Source organism: Salmo trutta, chromosome 5, assembly GCF_901001165.1.
Source record: "Salmo trutta chromosome 5, fSalTru1.1, whole genome shotgun sequence".
Lineage (NCBI taxonomy): Eukaryota > Metazoa > Chordata > Actinopteri > Salmoniformes > Salmonidae > Salmo > Salmo trutta.
The window spans coordinates 22,519,329-22,538,104 of NC_042961.1; the positions used below are offsets into that span (position 1 = coordinate 22,519,329).

Genomic DNA, 18,776 nt, shown 5'->3' on the forward strand with positions numbered 1-18,776 from the left:
GTTGGGGGGAGGGATTACTGCATTGCCCTGACAGGGCCATTTTAAGTTTTTTGCAACGATGGCAATGCCTGTCCATTCTCTATACACCTTATGCCATTAGTTTACAAGCAGTGAACTGTTTGCTTTCTTTTTCTGAACCTGTCAAGAGTCACAGCCACACTACATGGTCTGAAGTGTTTTTACAGAAATGTTTATGAAAATTTTGCCTCATCTTGTCACATCCTACAGTCCATGGCGTATTATGAGTTTTTTGCTCTTTGTATCAGAAGTTCCAATCTATGCATTCCAACAGGCATATATAATGTAATGGCACCTCCTGTGAGTTTCTGTTCAAACTGGTGCGACTGGTTTTCATTTTAGTTCCATGGTGCTCTTCTCAACTTGTCAATTGAGCAGGTGTAAGCTGGTATGCCCAACTCCAATATTTGGAATTTCTAATTACCTTGGATTAGCCTACACCAGCATATCTCACTGAGTGTTTTTTCGGTGTGGGCCTTTGGTTTTTCTCAACTTGTTCCTAAAATTCACCCTGTGAGATACATTATTTGAACTGAGGTATAGTTGTGCTCTGACTCAAGGGAATCCCCCTGAAAGCAGCTATGTGGTGCTCATAATATACATGTTTTTATTAATTAGATAAATGATGGCAGCTGGAATAGTGCCAGAAAAGTCAAACTAGTCTCACTCCACAATTGTTCTTTTCTTGTTGCACCAGAGATGATGCAGAGGTTTTTTTTGCACCAGAGATGATGCAGATGTTTTTTTGCACCAGAGATGATGCAGAGGTTTTTTTGCACCAGAGATGATGCAGAGGTTTTTTTGCACCAGAGATGAAGCAGAGGTTTTTGGTACTCTTAGGATCTGAGATACCATGTTTCACTTTCTGATGAATGCTGTGTATTGAATGGAATTCCTAACTAAAGTGTGTTCTGCTTTGAATGTCAGGTATTGTCTCCCTCTACCTCCATAAAAGAAAAATGTTGTGCTTTAAGTAGCTGGCAACTGATTTGGTATCTTGATATGGCTAACTATGTTTACAGGTCAGTCCCTAAAGCCTAACTGAAGATGTAATTTTTTTTCAATTGTGCAGAAATGTATTCGGTTATGATGTGCCAAATGATGCTGAGCCACCCTATGTCAAGATGATGGTGCAGTTTCTCATCTGTAGGTCTTGCCAATGTTGCGCAAATGGACTCCAGCCTATGAATTCTACTGTGGTCCTGCTCTGAAGTGTCATGACATGTACTAAATGTTGCAATCTTGTAATGGATTATAAAGCTGTTTTATTTTGGAATCTCTTTATTTGCTATAACCCCGGTAGACAAGCAAGTAGTTGCCAATAGCAGTAGCAGCAGTCCGTGGAAGACTTACCATAAGGCAGAAGAAGCAACTTCCTCACATCAAGGGGCCTCGTGAGCTGGGCATGAGTTTAGAGGCCACATAAACTTTTTTCTGGGGGCTTTGCCAATCAAGCTTCTACTGACTAATCAATTTATTGAGCCACATTTTCATATTAAATCACCCACGGACTGGTTCATATTTAAGACCATTCCACCCTGACTAGAGTTGCTGTACGGCCCATGCATTGTTTTATGTGATATGATTGCAAATGCTACTTTAACAGTAAAGCTGCAGCAAAAACGCTGTGAGGCGCGTTAAGAAGAGCTGGGTTTGACATTTCCTGAGAACGCAAGTCATGTGCCAGTAATAATACTGCCATCGTTGAGCCAGAGGACCTGACGACGAGCCCAGCAGCGCAGCGGTCGCTGATGTCGTGTGAGAGCTCGGAGAGGAAGATGCAAATTCGGATGCAGAGCCTGATTCAGCCTTTGCTCTTCCAGTGACAAAGATACCAGCACGTTACCTAATATAGAACGTATGTTTAAGTGATGATGCAGCATTGTGGTAGGAAGCGCTGTCTGACAGGTGTGATCTTGTCAAGGGTACAGATATTTTATTCCTCAAAGTGGGGACCCAGTCCCTCTGATTGTGAGAACAAAGAACAAGTTATGGAAAAACTATCACACGGACATGGTTTGTGTATTCAAGTAGCGCTGATATCACTTTTGGAGAGAAAAATATTTGAACAGTGCTGGTTTTCGTTACTGGAAGAATATCGGGACCAATTTGAAAGCACATGAGCGTTGTACTGAGCATTTACAAAACATGGACAGTTGGCGCCACCTTGCGGGAAGATTGAAAACAGGCACAACGATTGACGCAATCAACTGGATTGGCGGTAAGGGGGATCGCATCCTGACCAAGCCCCTGGGGAATAAGTGCTGGCTTGGTTGCTCCGTTTGTTGCCTACTTCAAAATGTACTAGAGGGGTGGGGTTTAAGTCCTTATTTCATCTCCTATAGTTATTTTCACCTATCGGCTCTTATTTACGTGCGTGTAGATAGATGGATAACTCGGTTCAGTCAAGGTAGAGGGAGGGATGGAGACTTCCAGCTAGATGGGGAGGCGGTCAGATGCATTGCCATCCATGATGACCCAGGTCCATTATCCAATGAAATTAGGCATCAACTCTGAACTGGGCTGGACAGTAAGTACACAGTTTACAATGTATTATTTTTTCCTCTCAAACGGTTGACAGGGAGGGACAGCAATCCTCACTAATGATGGTGTGGCAGGTAGCCAGTCTAGTGGTTAGAGTGTTGGGCCAGTAACCGAAAGGTTGCTACATCGAATCCCTGAGCTGACAAGGTCAAAATCTGTCGTTCTGCCCCTGAACAAGGGGCACTGTTCCTAGGCCGTCATTGGAAATAAGAATTTGTTCTTAACTGACTTGTCTAGTTAAAAATAAAAAAATATCTACGTTACAATTCCCACCAAGTGGGTTAACCTTATTGGCGCAATGCATAGGGTGTTTGCCTTTCACGCCAGTGACCCAGATTTTCGTACCCGTTCCTCCATTATTATTATTATTATAGGACAAAACGTCTACTAAAATCATGGGAAAAAACAAGGACTTCATTATTGGCTAGTAAGGATAATAATGTTGGTATGTTTTGATAAACAAGCAGGTATGAGTATAGACCTATGATAAATGTTCGGTCAGACTTGTAGTGGTGAAGAATTGTTTACAGAGATGTAATTTCGTAATTAAATGTTTCTTTAGGCGTGTTCCTCAGCGAAGGCAGGGCGTCGCAACATCCAATGGGCGAACTCTGTCGGTTCACGCTGGGTTCATAGCCAAAAGAAGTGTCCCATCGGTCAAGAAAAATTACACTGCTGACGAAAGTCGACTCACCACCTGCGTAGTGCTGGGCAATATGGCCTAAACATCATATCACTATTCTAAAATCATTAGATTTAAACACCAATTGTTACTTATAACAGTAAAGTCAGTCACCATGAGACTACGTGGCTTTAATTTAATAAGCCTATGGGCGATTCACAACATACTGTATATCTAAATTGTAATGTTCTCTAAGCTTTGTTGTACAATTAAACGGTGAAATACGCTGCATTTCAAACAGTCAGCAATAATCTAAAGAAATCAGGACTTGTGAAAGTATTCCTAGGATAAATATAAGTCTTCCACAACCATAAGACCAACTAATGATATTATTTTATCAAAATAGTTCAATCTGCTTTTGTGCAATCATTGATCTGGTTTTCAAGTCTGTCTATGAAAATGCCCTTGTTACAAATGTTTTATTCAGAACCATGCATAATGCACATTCACTAATAAATGACTCACTTGTAGGAGGCATTATAGAAAATTAACACAGGTTTCGTAAACACTCTCTCAAACACAAGCCCACATGCTAGTGAGTATTTCAAGTTTAGCCAACTTGGAACTACTTGTTAGCTAACCAGGCAGAACAGTTTAATTGTTATGAACACCATTCTGTCCGTCTCCAACTATTTGAACAGCATGCTAGCCTGTCCACTTTGTTCAGATGTTGAAATCAATGGCCTACCTTATTTCTCAGAATGAGAACTAGTTGCCAATTCCCTATATCATTGTGTTTTATGCTTATTGCACATTTGTAAAACACAGACTGTTCTACTAGTTGTCTAGTCTTTGGCTAAAATGCTACTAGCGGTGCATGGTAGTACCCCAATGCCGCACGCAAACACACTGAGCATTCTTTCACTAGCACACAGTTTTTTTTTTTACCTACGGTGCATTCGTAAAGTATTCAGACCCCTTGACCTTTTCCACATTGGAACCACCAAGACTCTACCTAAAGCTGTCCGCCCGGCCAAACTGAGCAATCAGGGGAGAAGGGCCTTGGTCAGGGAGGTGACCAAGAACCCTATGGTCAATCTGACAGAAATCCTCTGTAAAGATGGTTGTCCTTCTGGAAGGTTCTCCCATCTCTGCAGCACTCCACCAATCAGGCCTTTATGGTAGAGCGGCCAGACAGAAGCCACTCCTCAGTAAAAGGCACGAGAGCCCGCTTGGAGTTTTCCCAAAAGGCACCTAAATACTCTCTGACCATGAGAAACAAAATTCTCTGGTCTGATGAAACCAAGATTGAACTCTGGAGGAAACCTGGCACCATTCCTACGGTGACACTAGTCAGGATTGAGGGAAAGATGAACGCCGCAAAGTACAGAGAGATCTTTGATGAAAACCTGCGCCAGAGTGTTCAAGACCTCAGACTGGGACAAAGGTTCACCTTCCAACAGGACAACAACCCTAAGCACACAGCTAAGACAACCCAGGAGTGGCTTTGGGCCAAGTTTCAGAATGTCGTTGAGTGGTCTAGCCAGAGCCCAGACTTGAACCCGATCGAACATCTCTGGAGAGACCTGAAAATAGTTGTGCAGCGACACTCCCCATCCAACCTGACAGAGCTTGAGAGGATCTGCAGAGAAGAATGGAAGAAACTCCCCAAATACAGGTGTCAGGCTTGTAGCGTCATACCCAAGAACACTCGAGGCTGTAATCGCTGACAAAGGCACTTCAACAAAGTACGTTTAAAAAAAATATATATATATATATATAAATAAACACACACACACACACACACACATACATAAGCAAACATTTCTAAAAAAAACAAAAACAGGGGAAACAGGGGAAATTTTCAATTTAATCCATTTTAGAATAAGGCTGTAACGTAACAAAATGCAGAAAAAGTCAAGGGGTCTTAATACTTTCCGAATGCACTGTACATGGATGGGTATTGCTCGAAGCCACATTAGCCTATCCATAAGCCCAAACAAAGGAAACCATGTTTCCAGGTATACTTGTGGGTGAGTCAACTTTTAACATTATTTCATATGATTTTATACATTGACAAAGTGTACTCCATTTGAAGTAGAAATAAAAAAAAAATGGGATTACATTAAACAAATTCTTTAAAGGCCCATTGAGGTTGGAATAATACTGTGACAATGCCCTTTTAGTGTAAGAGCTGCAGGGCGATGCAAAGACCTTTCAGGGTGCATTTTCATAATTCATATCTGAAAAAACCAAATGCCTTTAGCGAAAATGTAAGCATTTTTTAGCATATACAGTATAGGCCTATTTATTTCTAGTCTGACAACTCACAATACATTTTTCCACTGCTTGGTCATTCGCTTCATACATCGAGAGCAATCACTTTGTGAATTTTGAAGCATTTATGTAATTTATATAGGCACAAAGCACATACAGTGGGGGAAAAAAGAATTTGATCCCCTGCTGATTTTGTACGTTTGCCCACTTAAAGAAATGATCAGTCTATAATTTTAATGGTAGGTTTATATGAACAGTGAGAGACAGAATAACAACAAAAAATCCATTAAAATGCATGTGAAAACTGTTATAAAATGATTTGCATTTTAATGAGGGAAATAAGTATTTGACCCCTCTGCAAAACATGACTTTGTACTTGGTGGAAAAACCCTTGTTGGCAATCACAGAGGTTTGCACACATCTCAGGAGGGATTTTGTCCCACTCCTCTTTGCAGATCTTCTCCAAGTCATTAAGGTTTTGAGGCTGACGTTTGGCAACTCGAACCTTCAGCTCCCTCCACAGATTTTCTATGGGATTAAGGTCTGGAGACTGGCTAGGCCACTCCAGGACCTTAATGTGCTTCTTCTTGAGCCACTCCTTTGTTGCCTTGGCCGTGTGTTTTGGGTCATTGTCATGCTGGAATACCCATCCACGACCCATTTTCAATGCCCTGGCTGAGGGAAGGAGGTTCTCACCCAAGATTTGACAGTACATGGCCCCGTCAAATGATGCGGTGAAGTTGTCCTGTCCCCTTAGCAGAAAAACACCCCCAAAGCATAATGTTTCCACCTCCATGTTTGACGGTGGAGATGGTGTTCTTGGGGTCATAGGCAGCATTCCTCCTGCTCCAAACACGGCGAGTTGAGTTGATGCCAAAGAGCTCCATTTTGGTCTCATCTGACCACAACACCTTCACCCAGTTGTCCTCTGAATCATTCCGATGTTCATTGGCAAACTTCAGACGGGCATGTATATGTTCTTTCTTGAGCAGGGGGACCTTGCGGGCGCTGCAGGATTTCAGTCCTTCACGGCGTAGTGTGTTACCAATTGTTTTCTTGGTGACAATGGTCCCAGCTGCCTTGAGATCATTGACAAGATCCTCCCGTGTAGTTCTGGGCTGATTCCTCACCGTTCTCATGATCATTGCAACCCCACGAGGTGAGATCTTGCATGGAGCCCCAGGCCGAGGGAGATTGACAGCTCTTTTGTGTTTCTTCCATTTGCGAATAATCGCACCAAATGTTATCACCTTCTCACCAAGCTGCTTGGCGATGGTCTTGTAGCCCATTCCAGCCTTGTGTAGGTCTAGAATCTTGTCCCTGACATCCTTGGAAAGCTCTTTGGTCATGGCCATGGTGGAGAGTTTGGAATCTGATTGATTGATTCATTCTGTGGACATGATTGATTGCTTCTGTGGACATGCGTGTCTTTTTTACAGGTAACAAGCTGCGGTTAGGAGCACTCCCTTTAAGAGTGTGCTCCTAATCTCAGCTCGTTACCTGTATAAAAGACACCTGGGAGCTAGAAATCTTTCTGATTGAGAGGGGGTCAAATACTTATTTCCCTCATTAAAATGCAAATCAATTTATAACATTTTTGACATGCGTTTTTCTGGATATTTTTGTTGTTATTCTGTCTCTCACTGTTCAAATAAACCTACCATTAAAATTATAGACTGATCATTTCTTTGTCAGTGGGCAAACGTACAAAATCAGCAGGGGATCAAATACTTTTCCCCCACTGTAGTTAACATGATATTTATGAATTATGAAGCCCGACTGGTATCTCATAGAACAAAACATAAGATCTGAGCCTGTGTTATCAGACCTTATTTTCAGCGTTTATCCCAAAACTCTTCTTTCCCCATAGGGAAGGCTGAACAAACCACAGGTAACTAATTTCCAGGTTTTAGGACTACAAGCTGGTGAGCTCTATTGGCAACTTTATTTGTAGTCATCTTTGTTCTGAGGTCACAGAGACAGATAGAAGATCTCTGCTAAACACAGAATGGTTTGTGTAGAATGTGATGCAGGAGGGGGAATAAAAAAAAAATCTAACGAATCACTCATTTACTTTTCTTATGGGGGGGGGGGGTAGATCAGCTTTAATATTGCAAATAGAATCTACAATCAATGTAATTTTTTGAATAATTTCTAATCCCCTTTATTTAAAAAATAAATTCTCTATACTTTTTTTCCCCTGACCATCCCTACCCTAATTTGAGTAAACTAATGGATAAGCTTCAATGAGAGCTTCAAAGTTCCTTGTTGTCCACATCACCAACGAACAATCATGGTTCAAACACACCAAGACAGTCGTGAAGAGGGCACAACCACGCCTATTCCCCCTCAGGAGACTGAAAAGATTTGGCATGGGTCCTCAGATCCTCAAAAAGTTCTACAGCTGCACCATCGAGAGCATCCTGACTGGTTGCATCACCGCCTGGTGCTCGGCCTCTGACCACAAGGCACTACAGAGAGTAGGGCGAACGGCCCAGTACATCACTGGGGCCAAGCTTCCTACCATCCAGGACCTCTATACCAGGCTGTGTTAGAGGAAGGCCCTAAAAATTGACTCCAGCCACCCTAATCATATACTGTTCCTCTGCTACCACACAGCAAGCTGTACCAAGTCTAGGTCCAAAAGGCTTCTTAACAGCTTTGACCCCCAAGCCATAAGACTCCTGAACAGCTAATGAAATGGCTGCCCAGACTATTTGCATTGTTGAAAATAACTTTTGCCCACCTTATGACAGATTCTCCAAAGTCTAACAAACACACTTCGCCATTCTATGAGTGGTCTGAGGCAGGCGTTAGATTACGAGCATTTTCAACATTAATAACAATGGTTTTGGGCAACAGCACAGAGATTTAACTATGCTCCTATGAAGGTTAATGAGGGATTTAGCCTTAAGATGCTTTTTGGGAAACCAGGCCCTGATCAAAAAGAGCAACCAACAAATGGGCTGAGGGGTGGCAAACTTGACAACTTGCAGGCAGTGGGTTCAGAAAAAAAATGACAAAAAAATTATGTATACCAAAAGGGCACTATGGAGACTGGAAGGGCAAAGGGAAATGTGCTCTGCACAGCTAGACCCCATCTGTGCACATGCCGAAGAGCTTTTTCAACAGACCGCTTGAAATTTCAACCAGTTTTGGTGGGATGGAGTTTTGGCTTACCTGGTGGTAAATTAATGAATAGACCAATAAGAAAGAGTTCCAAACCTCTGTCAATAACAGTTAATTTTCAGTTTTCCCCTCCCCACTCAGACCACTCCCAGCAAAATTGCTCTTTGCCAAGAAGCAATTTTTTTGTTGTTGACCATTTTAATCGAAAACAATCGCATGAAGGTACTTAATTGTTACCCAGAAATTATGAGATACAAACGGCTGCATTAGACCTTTAATAATTGAGCCTACAGCAAATACTGTAGGTTGAATGCTATGCTAAACAACTGCAGTAATGGTTGCTTTGGTGGTCAACTACCTTGAGGCCATTTTAGTCTAGACTATAGAAAAACAGGATCTCTAAAAGTTGTCCCAGGTGAGGCAGGCAGCATGTGAGGGGAGGGCTAACTGCGCAGGCGTTTTACCAAGTTGCTCTGGAACTCGCCCTTTCTCCAAGACATTTATTTACACAACTAAAGTTTTAGAAGGGCAACTGAAAGCAAAAACTAACTTCTCTGGTTGAAAATGGCCGGTGGCATCGATGTTAGTCAAACATTCTAGTGGCAAAATGTACTAGTGTGTAAGAATAATTTTGGTTCTAAAGTATATTCCAAAAAATTAGTTCTGTGAGGTGTAACTGGAGGTTGTCACGACTTACATGAGCGTTGGGTTACAATCATTCCCACTAACACGGGATTGTAATGCCTGGGTAGAATTGTCATGCACAGAGAAACAGCTGCGGTGATTTTACGCTCTATCAAATCACAACAGCAGACAGTCCAAGGTGCTGCATAATGGATCTCAGACTTGTTTATATAAGACAACACATCACCATCACTTGGCCCCTAAGCCATTTATGGAGTGGTCACTTGCTGATGTGAATGATAGAGCACTTGAGTCTGCCACTGTTTTGGGCAAAAATAAGATTTGAGACAATATGCACTTGCATCCCAACTGCCACATTTCAAGAACTCATTAGCAGGTATCTTGTGTCCCACCGTGACCTGTTTTGTAACATGAGTTGCTATAAAAGAGGTGTAATGTTTAGCATTTCGCGAAATTTGAGTGCGAAACCATTACACATCTTTGTATGAAATTGCGTGCCAAGCTTCTGGGAGTGCGTTATGGTTCTTTTGATTCACTATGAAACATTGCCTGACAGACACACACTCTGGTAATAGATTGTGAGAACGTTGTAAAATAAAAACTGCACCCAAGCATACGTCGCCAGTGACTTGCTAAGTTGATTTAACGAACATGGCCAGCCTGCTAGCTACTAACGTTACTAGCTTCATTGACAAACAGAGATGGAACTTACCTAGTTAGCGATTTTGGGGACTGATTAAAAAAACCGTGTCGCAGCTTATGCTTGATTTACGATAGTCTAACAGCTTGCTGATGAAGTTGTAGACATGTTCTCAGAAACCAGTCCTGAACGAGGCCAGCTGCCTCAATACTGTCTGCAGTGCACCGACTGGTTTTTCCCTCACATTTTTTTTTCCTACTTGAAATACTGGACCAAACACCTAAGCTAGATGTAAAATTTCACAACTAAGATCTCTTCTGCAAAAATGTGAATTACAGATTTCTTGATTCATCTTTCTGACCATTGAGGACATTGTAGTGGTTGTTGTCGCTATCGTCATGAGGGACAAACAGTAACTTTCACTGTACGATAAAACAAACTTAACACACCCACATCGAACCACACCCCCAAGACTCAAATCTTGTTTTTCAAAATGAGCAGCAGAAAAACAAGCGGCGAGTTCAGCTCAGTTGCTCTTTAAATTGTATCAAATTACAGAAATATATTTAACCATAAAATTCGGATTTATTTTTTATTAAGGCATACATTAACATTCATTGGCAAAAATGGACATTGTACAAAGTTTGCATCACCTTGCGTAGAAATATTTTACAAATATATGGTCTCATATCAATAGTCATGTCAGAATGCCAAAACTTCAGCAAGCTGTCACCTGAGTAAGGCACTCTGTCAAGGCTGTGCCGGCACACTCATGTCTTCGCTCCACAATGTTCTGTCTGGCACACGTTAAGGAGCTTTCTGACCCATTTCCTTCCAGCTTTTCCACAGCAGTAGGTTCTTGCTCTTGCCCTGGGTTACAAGGCAACGGGGAAGCCTCAGCCCATTGAACTGGCCCACTCCATCATTATGGCCCATGGCTAACAACATGGTCACACTCCCTGTCAGGAAAACATGTGGACATATACCCATGATAGAATGTTCTATAGTTAGAGATCATGGTCAAAACAATAACATTGACAGAAGTAGGTTTTACAAGAGATTGGAGACTGTCTCCTCTTCCCAGTCTCAATTACCTGGGTGATAAGATTCCAGGGGTTTCCCCATCAGACTGTTGGTGATGTTGGTAACAGCAACCCCGGCGTGGAGACCTGCATGATACGCCATCTTAGGCTCGTTAACATTAGCACAATCCCCAACAGCGTACACATTGTCATAGCCCTCCACCTGCAGGTGCACATTCACTTTCAAGGACCCATTCTCTGCTAGGCATCCATCTGAAATATAAAACAGCAAAACTTCAGTAAATGCATGTGGATAGTGTTTAGACCACTGTACATTGTGTACTAACATGCTGACCACACTGCTCGCGTCGTGTGCGTAGCCAGGCGCTAAAATATAAATGTATTCTATTTGTGACCCGCTGCAAGTCCCACCTCTCCCATCTCAAAATTGGTTTTTAGGCGCATATACCCACATGGGTGACTGAAAGATGAACCGAGGTCCACACTCCAGTCGGTAGTGGTAATGTACCTTAGTTGGTTGCCAACCGTCATATAAAGTCAAAAGAAGAAGCTACAAGATTTTTTTTTACCCTTATCTGTGGATAAATTGTCAGAGTAGAAGATCTTGTGCATTTCAGGTAAAATAACAACCCAATGTTTATATCCCAGGACAAATGATCTAGCAACAGCAAGCTAGCTAGCTTCCCAGCTAGCTAAATTGCCATAAATGTTTATTGCTTTTCAACCTGTCCCCAAATGAATATAGTCGGTTCAGAGTTGATTTGGTATTTCAACCTGCGTGTCCTGATCGCGTCTGGTGTGGGGACAAAAATCAACATGCGTGCGATGGCGTCACCTTCCTAATATTGAGTTGTGTAAAGTTGATTGGATTTCCTTTGGGTATTGGACCATTCTTCATACACAAGAAACTGTTGAGTGTAAAAACCCAGCAGCATTGCTGTTCTTGACACAAACTGGTGTACCTGGCACCTACTACCATACCCTGTTGAAAGGCACTTAAATCTGGTCTTTCCCATTCACCCTCTGAATGGAACACACAGCCATGTCTAAATTGTCTCAAGGCTTAAAAATCCTTCTTTAACCCGTCTCCTCCCCTTCATCTACACTGATGAAGTGGATTTAACAAGTCATCAATAAGGGAATTTTGGTTTCACCTGGTCAGTCTATGTCATGGAAAGAGCAGATGTGGAATTTAATATGCAAGTTCATCATATGAGGTTTCTCTAACCAGCCATCTTTCACAGGAAAGAAGGTGATTAATTAACTTTTTATATATCCAGCAAAACTGTTTAACAGATTTTGTACTCTCCTGTAGTAGTTTTATCAACAGCGCTTTGAGCAGTACTTCTTGAATTTCTGGGCTGCCTTGGACTCAGATGGCATAATCCCTTCACCTAGTGGACATGAAAGACAACTCACTCAGAGTGGAGCTATAGGCATCAGAGTTAATCTTCATGCCTGTGCAGCAGATGACGAGGTCTGCAGTGATCTCTGTATCCTTGTCTGTCACGATAACCATGTTCTTGCTGGTCACATTGAGCTCCAGTATAGACAGGTTAGAAACTTTCTGCCCTAGAGTCAGATGGAAAGGTGAGGCCACAGTGTGAAATAAATTACATAACAGCAGGTGAATTGCACTGAGATAATTATAATAAGTGTTAAGCATGAAACAGAGGATCAAAGAAGGTTCTCTAGGCATTTACTGTTTGTGCCAGTCACAGACATCCTAATTCCATATCCAATAATGAGGAAGTGAGGCAATCACCCTCTGCACACATTCTGTCAGCTGAACATGCCATAATCAAAACTGCATTTTCACTCTGACTGGTGATGCCGTGTCACCCTGACTAACATTTCCTCAGCCAGACATAACCTCTTACCCAGTAGCAGCTCCACTCCTTTCTCCAGCAGCACCTCCTTAGCCTGTTGTCTGACACTAGGCAGCAGCTCTGGGTCGGCTAGGCCAACATGGGAATGGATCAGGATCACCTGGAAACATGGGGGTGTTTGAGAATGGAGAGCAAGCTCCATTAGTTGAGCTCCAACCACAAGTCTAAGAGGTGTGAATAACAAAGGGATGTAGGATATTATTACCTTCTTGTCTGGATATTCTGTTTTGATCTCTGCAGCCATCTCTACACCAGTGGATCCACCGCCTACCACAAGAACCGAACCTGCGGCCTGGACCTGACCAACAGCAGGGAGAAATCAAACACCTGTCATTTACTAATATTTTCATAAAAACACATGAACGTGGGTACAAAAATTGTCAAATGTATTACAAAATACACTGAACAAAAATATAAATGCAACATGTAAAGGGTTGGTCCGATGTTTCATGAGCTGAAAAAAGATTCCTGAAATTTTCCATACACACAAAACACTTCTCATTTTGTGCACAAATTTGTTTACATCCGTTAGTGAGCATTTCTCCTTTGCCAAGATAAACCATCCATCTGACGGGTGTGGTATATCAAGAAGCTGATTGAACAGCATGATTACACAGGTGCACCTTGTGCAGTTGTCACAACACAATGCCACAGATGTCTCAAGTTGAGGGAGCATGCAATTGGCATGCTGACTCTAGTAATGTCCACTAGAACCGTTGCCATAGAAGGGAATGTTAATTTCTCTACCATAAACCACCAACTAGGACCTGAGCGATATTGCCTAAGTTTCCTTTTTTTATTATGGGAGATTCACAATATACAGTACTAGTCATACAGTACCAGTTTTCTACATTGTAGGCTCATCCTGACATGACCCTCCAGCATGACAATGTCACCAGCCATACTGCTCGTTCTGTTCGTGATTTCCTGCGAGACAGGAATGTCAGTGTTCTGCCATGGCCAGCGAAGAGCCCGGATCTCAATCCCATTGAGCACGTCTGGGACTTGTTGGATCAGAGGGTGAGGGCTAGGGCCATTTACCCCCAGAAATGTCCAGGAACTTGCAGGTGCCTTGGTGGAAGAGTGGGGTAACGTCTCACAGCAAGAACTGGCAAATCTGGTGCAGTCCATGAGGAGATGCACTGCAGTACTTAATGCAGCTGGTGGCCACACCAGATACTGACTGTTACTTTTGATTGACTCCCCTTTGTTCAGGGACACATTCAATTTTTGTTAGTCACAGGTCTATGGAACTTGTTCAGTTTATGTTAAGTTTGCAGAAAATAAACAGTTGACAGTGAGGACGTTTCTTTGTTGAGTTTATAATTGTGTTCATGCTTATTTATAAAACACAGACTAGACAGCTAGTATAAAAGAGTGTTTGGCTAAAATGCTGCTAGTGGTACCCCAATGCCACACACGACAAACAGTGTTCATTTTCCAGAATCAATGTTCATTGATACTCTCGTTTTAGTGGTGTCTGCTCTGCTTGCAATTTGAGTAGTAGAGATCTAAAAAGGGTATTGTTAGAAAAGTTAACTTCTCCTCTACTACTGAAGCAATAAGGCACAAGGGGGTGTGGTATATGGCCAATATACTACAGGTAAGGGCTGTTCTTATGCGCAACGCAGAGTGCCTAGATACAGCCCTTAGCCGTGGCATATTGGCCATATATCCCAAACCCCAGAGGTGCCTTATGGCTATTATAAACTGGCTAGCAACGTAATTAGAGCAGTAAAAATAAATGTTTTGTCATACCCGTGGTATACCGTCCAATATACCATGGCTATCAGCCAATCAGCATTCGGGGCTCGACCCACTAAGTATTTAAATAAATGTCTCAATGTGTTTGTGTCCATATGACAGATTATGTTGGACCAAACCTCAAATACGAACAGCAAATTGAAACCTCTTGTCAGTGAGGAAGATGTGATCTCTCAACTTTGTTGGCATAAGAGCTAGGGGCTTGGTATGTGTAAACCATAGAGAAAGAGGCAAAGCGAGAGGTTTCAAAAAAAATAAATAAATAAATAAATAAATTAAAAAAATAAAAATATCGGTCCAAAATAAGTCCAATGCATTTCTATGGGCTTATTTTGGACCTAAGCTTGGTCGCCTGCCTTCACGCCTTTGGGACGACTCCCCCCATTGTTAGGGTGGAGACGGGCATCTCTTCATTATATACAGGTCTCTGGTGTAAATATGGAGGTGCACACAACACAGAAGAGCGAAAGAGACATGAGAATAAGCAGACGTAAAAGCTCATAAAAAACAAAACAAAACCTATATTCTTGCGATACAGGCATTTGGAATATCGAGCAAAAACATTAATTCAAATGATTTTGATATGTCACCCAGCCCTACCTCTAACGTCATTTTAGAGAATTTGGCAGTACGTTCAACTGGCCTCAACCACAGACGAAGTGTAACCACACCAGCCCAGGACCTCCACATTCGGCTGCTTCACCTGCAGGGTCGTCTGAGACCAGTCACCCGGATAGCTGGTGAAACTGGGGGTTTGCACAACGAAGAATTTCTGCACAAACTGTCAGAAACAGTCTCAGGGAAGCTCATCGTTCATCCACCGCCATCACCTCATGTTTCAGCATGATAATGTAAGGATCTGTGCACAATTCCTGGAAGCTGAAAATGACCCAGTTCTTCCATGGCCTGCATACTCAGACATGTCACCCATTGAGCCCGTTTGGGATGTTTTTCTGATCCACACCTCTACCTTTTTTTGTAAGGTATCTGCGACCAACAGATGCATATCTGTATTCCCAGACATGTGAAATCCTATGATTAGGGCCTGATGAATTTTTCAATTGACTGATTTCCTTATATGAACTGTAACTTTAAAATAACTGAAATTGTTGCATTTATATTTTGTTCAGTGTAGATCAAACATGAACATTAAGTCTGCACCAACAAACCAGCCCTGGGAATGCACTTCAGTGAAAATGTACCTCCTTCACAATGTCCTCATACTTCTGGATGGCTGTCTGATAGGAGGCCACCATGTTGTACTTCCCCGGGAAAGGGCCGTCTGTGCCAGTGCACAGTATAAGGTGTGAGTAATGAACTTCCTGTGGTGTAAGACAATGACACAAATCAAATTAGAGGAGCCAACTGTCACCTCTCCAGCCTGTCAGAAGCTGTCTGCTTTGGACAGCACACCACTGCATAGGCCTAAGTAAGGAGAGTACAAAGCTGAGTTGATATTCAGCAGCTAGAGCTGAACTGACTAGAGAAAGCGACATTACATAATAAACCCCAGCATGCTCATATATAGTCTACTGTACCTTTCCTCCATCCAACGCTACAGTCTGTGACACTGGGTCCACCCGTACGACTCGCCCCTGAAGGAAATTCTCTCCAAATGTCTTAAAATATGGGATGAAGGTCTGCTGGGCAAAGCCTGTGAGAAAGTAACTAAATATGTCAAAGGTTCTTTAAGTGAGAATTGTTATATCAGCGTTTTTCCAGTGATGTTACAATTTCCAATGGGTCAAAGGTTCTCACCACTCTGAACAGAGGCACGGAGGGCAGCCACATTGTGATGAAAGGCGTCACGGAGGTCAATGAGGGTGAATGGTATCCCCCTGGATTTGAGCTGTTGTGCGGCAGCGGTGCCACCGAAACCCCCACCAACCACCACAACATGAACATTGTCTACAGATATCTGGCTGCCCATTGTCTGTAGGCTATGACGATAGGGGTGAAATGGTAATGAAAACTTTAAAACATTTCTGGTATGAAAGAAATGTAAGATCAAGAAATACTTCCGACAACAGTCAAAGTACTCTCAGAAATAACAAATTACACTGAGTGTACAAAAACATTAAGAACACCTTCATACTATTGAGTTGCACCCCCCCATACACAATTCAAGTGTCAAATGCTTAACAATCTTTCTTTAACCTGTCTCCTCCCCTTCATCTACACTGATTGAAGCTGATTTAACAAGTGATCATAGCTTTCACCTGGATTCACCTGTCAGTCAATGTCTTGGAAAGAGCAGGTGTTCTTAATGTTTTGTACACTCAGCGTATATACAAATATGGAGTGAAAATAAAATATTGGCCTACGCCAACAGGGCTGATAACAAAAACCTTTGCATAAATGCATACAAATCATAACATTTGTATAAATCCATAACAATGAGCTATTGATGGGCGACTTTACCTGGCATAGACAATTTGTTCTCGTCAGGACACTGTCGTTCAAAGGCGCTAGCCTAACACAATCACTTCAAACTGAAGTTGTTAAGACTTCAAACTAGCTGCACTCCGTTTCGTTAGACCTGTTTTCTATTGATATATAAGATTATGCTAATTCATGATTTCGATACCTGTCCGTCTCATCCTGACAGATTCATTACTATGGGACAGAGAGATCAAATGTGAATATTGAAACAATGTTGCAAATGTCGGAGAGACACAAGGTTTATACAAATCTCTGCTGTTGAAAACAAAATGTTAGTCTAAAAGAACTGTGAGATAATGTCTAGACGCTTTTTAAATTGTGGCGAACAAGTTTGTAAATTCCCTGGCTGGGCTAATGAGACAGTGGATTGCTCAGTCAGATGGAACAGAGTAATTAGGCATTTTAAAGTCATATTTAGCTGGTGGTAATTTGTGCAATAGACACCGGATGGCATGCAGTTTAAACCAATCAGCATTAGACCCACCCGTTATATAAAACACAACAATGACTTAGCACTTTAAACAGGAACATTTAATGACAGTCTTCATCTGAGACATTTACATCAGAATATTGTAACATTACACACCTTGACATATTCTAGCGAGTCAGTGACCGGCTTAGCCATAACAGTTAATTGCTTAGCCTGTTAACGTAAAATGTATGTATGACACAGTAAAGTAGCTAGGCTACTCTAGAATTTGTTCGCAATTCAAGAGCACGCTCTGTACCTTATACCCTGTGCCTCGGAACCGTATTGGAAACTCACCGAGAAAAGTAATTACAAAAATGTCCACTCCGAAATGATTAACCAAATGCCGTTATTCAGCGACTCTCGATCAAATCTAGTTGATACATTTAAACTACCCTAGTTTCTACTTAAATCAAACACAATATAGGCACCACTCAAACTCAACTTGAATTTACATATTGAAACTATAATAACACATCGTATATTATTAACTTACCAAAATGTAGGCTACAACCGTTTCGTCGTTACTTTCCAGCGTGGTTTCCCGTCTTCTCTCAGTGTTGCCAACTGCTCAGTTAGGAAAGTAGCTGTTGGCTGTCCTAGAAGTCGCTAAATGACGTCATCGCCTAATTCGCATAATTGGCCATGTGCATATAGTTGTGATGGATGCTGTAGAAGAGAGGAATAATTCGTGGGAGAGACAAAAAGTGAGTAAAAAACACCTTAAATATGTTTAGAACTACAAATGAACTTTCTTCTGTCGATTCTTGTTTTTTTTAAATGTCACAATTCCAACCCTCCTCCTTTATCTGGGCTTGGGACCGGCAAAAGTGACCCAAAAGAGACACTCTGGCAGAGTTACTTTGTTTTTTATTTTGTTTTTTTATTTTTATTTTAATTTTATTAATTTGGTTTGGTTTTTAACCTTATGGTCCACTTAGGAGCCTACAACAAGTCACAGTAAAACATGAACATTTTTAACCATTACATTTTTTTACATTTTTTTTTGTTTTTGTGTACAATCTACATTAACAATCTAAATGGACCAAAAAGAGACAATAGAAAAAACTGTCAATGGCGACGTGAGAATTATGGTAACTAGTCTGGCCCTAATTCAGGTTAATTGTTTTTATTTTCCAGACCCCCCTCCCCACACACACAGGCTGTGCTGGCTCACAGAAAGAGTGGGTCATCATCATTTTGGTCAAGGCTCTCTATGGCAGGTTCAGCAACTGAGGGAGCTGACTTAAATGAGTAAGCAGCTGATGTGCCAAAAAGCTGCAAAACATTATCA

General features: G+C 41.8%; 1 protein-coding gene across 1 annotated transcript; it reads right to left on the bottom strand.

Annotated features, from left to right (window-relative positions):
- Nucleotides 1–10,440: 10,440 nt before the first annotated feature.
- aifm2 (AIF family member 2) lies at nt 10,441–18,107 on the bottom strand. The gene is made up of 9 exons (XM_029752994.1): nt 17,979–18,107; nt 16,330–16,511; nt 16,110–16,225; nt 15,774–15,893; nt 13,013–13,105; nt 12,799–12,907; nt 12,338–12,490; nt 10,970–11,170; nt 10,441–10,834 (listed from the first exon to the last, which is right to left on the bottom strand). The coding sequence occupies exons 2-9, from the start codon at nt 16,499–16,501 to the stop codon at nt 10,683–10,685; spliced, it is 1,116 nt and encodes a 371-aa protein (XP_029608854.1). The 5' UTR covers nt 16,502–16,511; nt 17,979–18,107; the 3' UTR covers nt 10,441–10,682.
- Between the last annotated feature and the right edge of the window lie 669 nt (nt 18,108–18,776).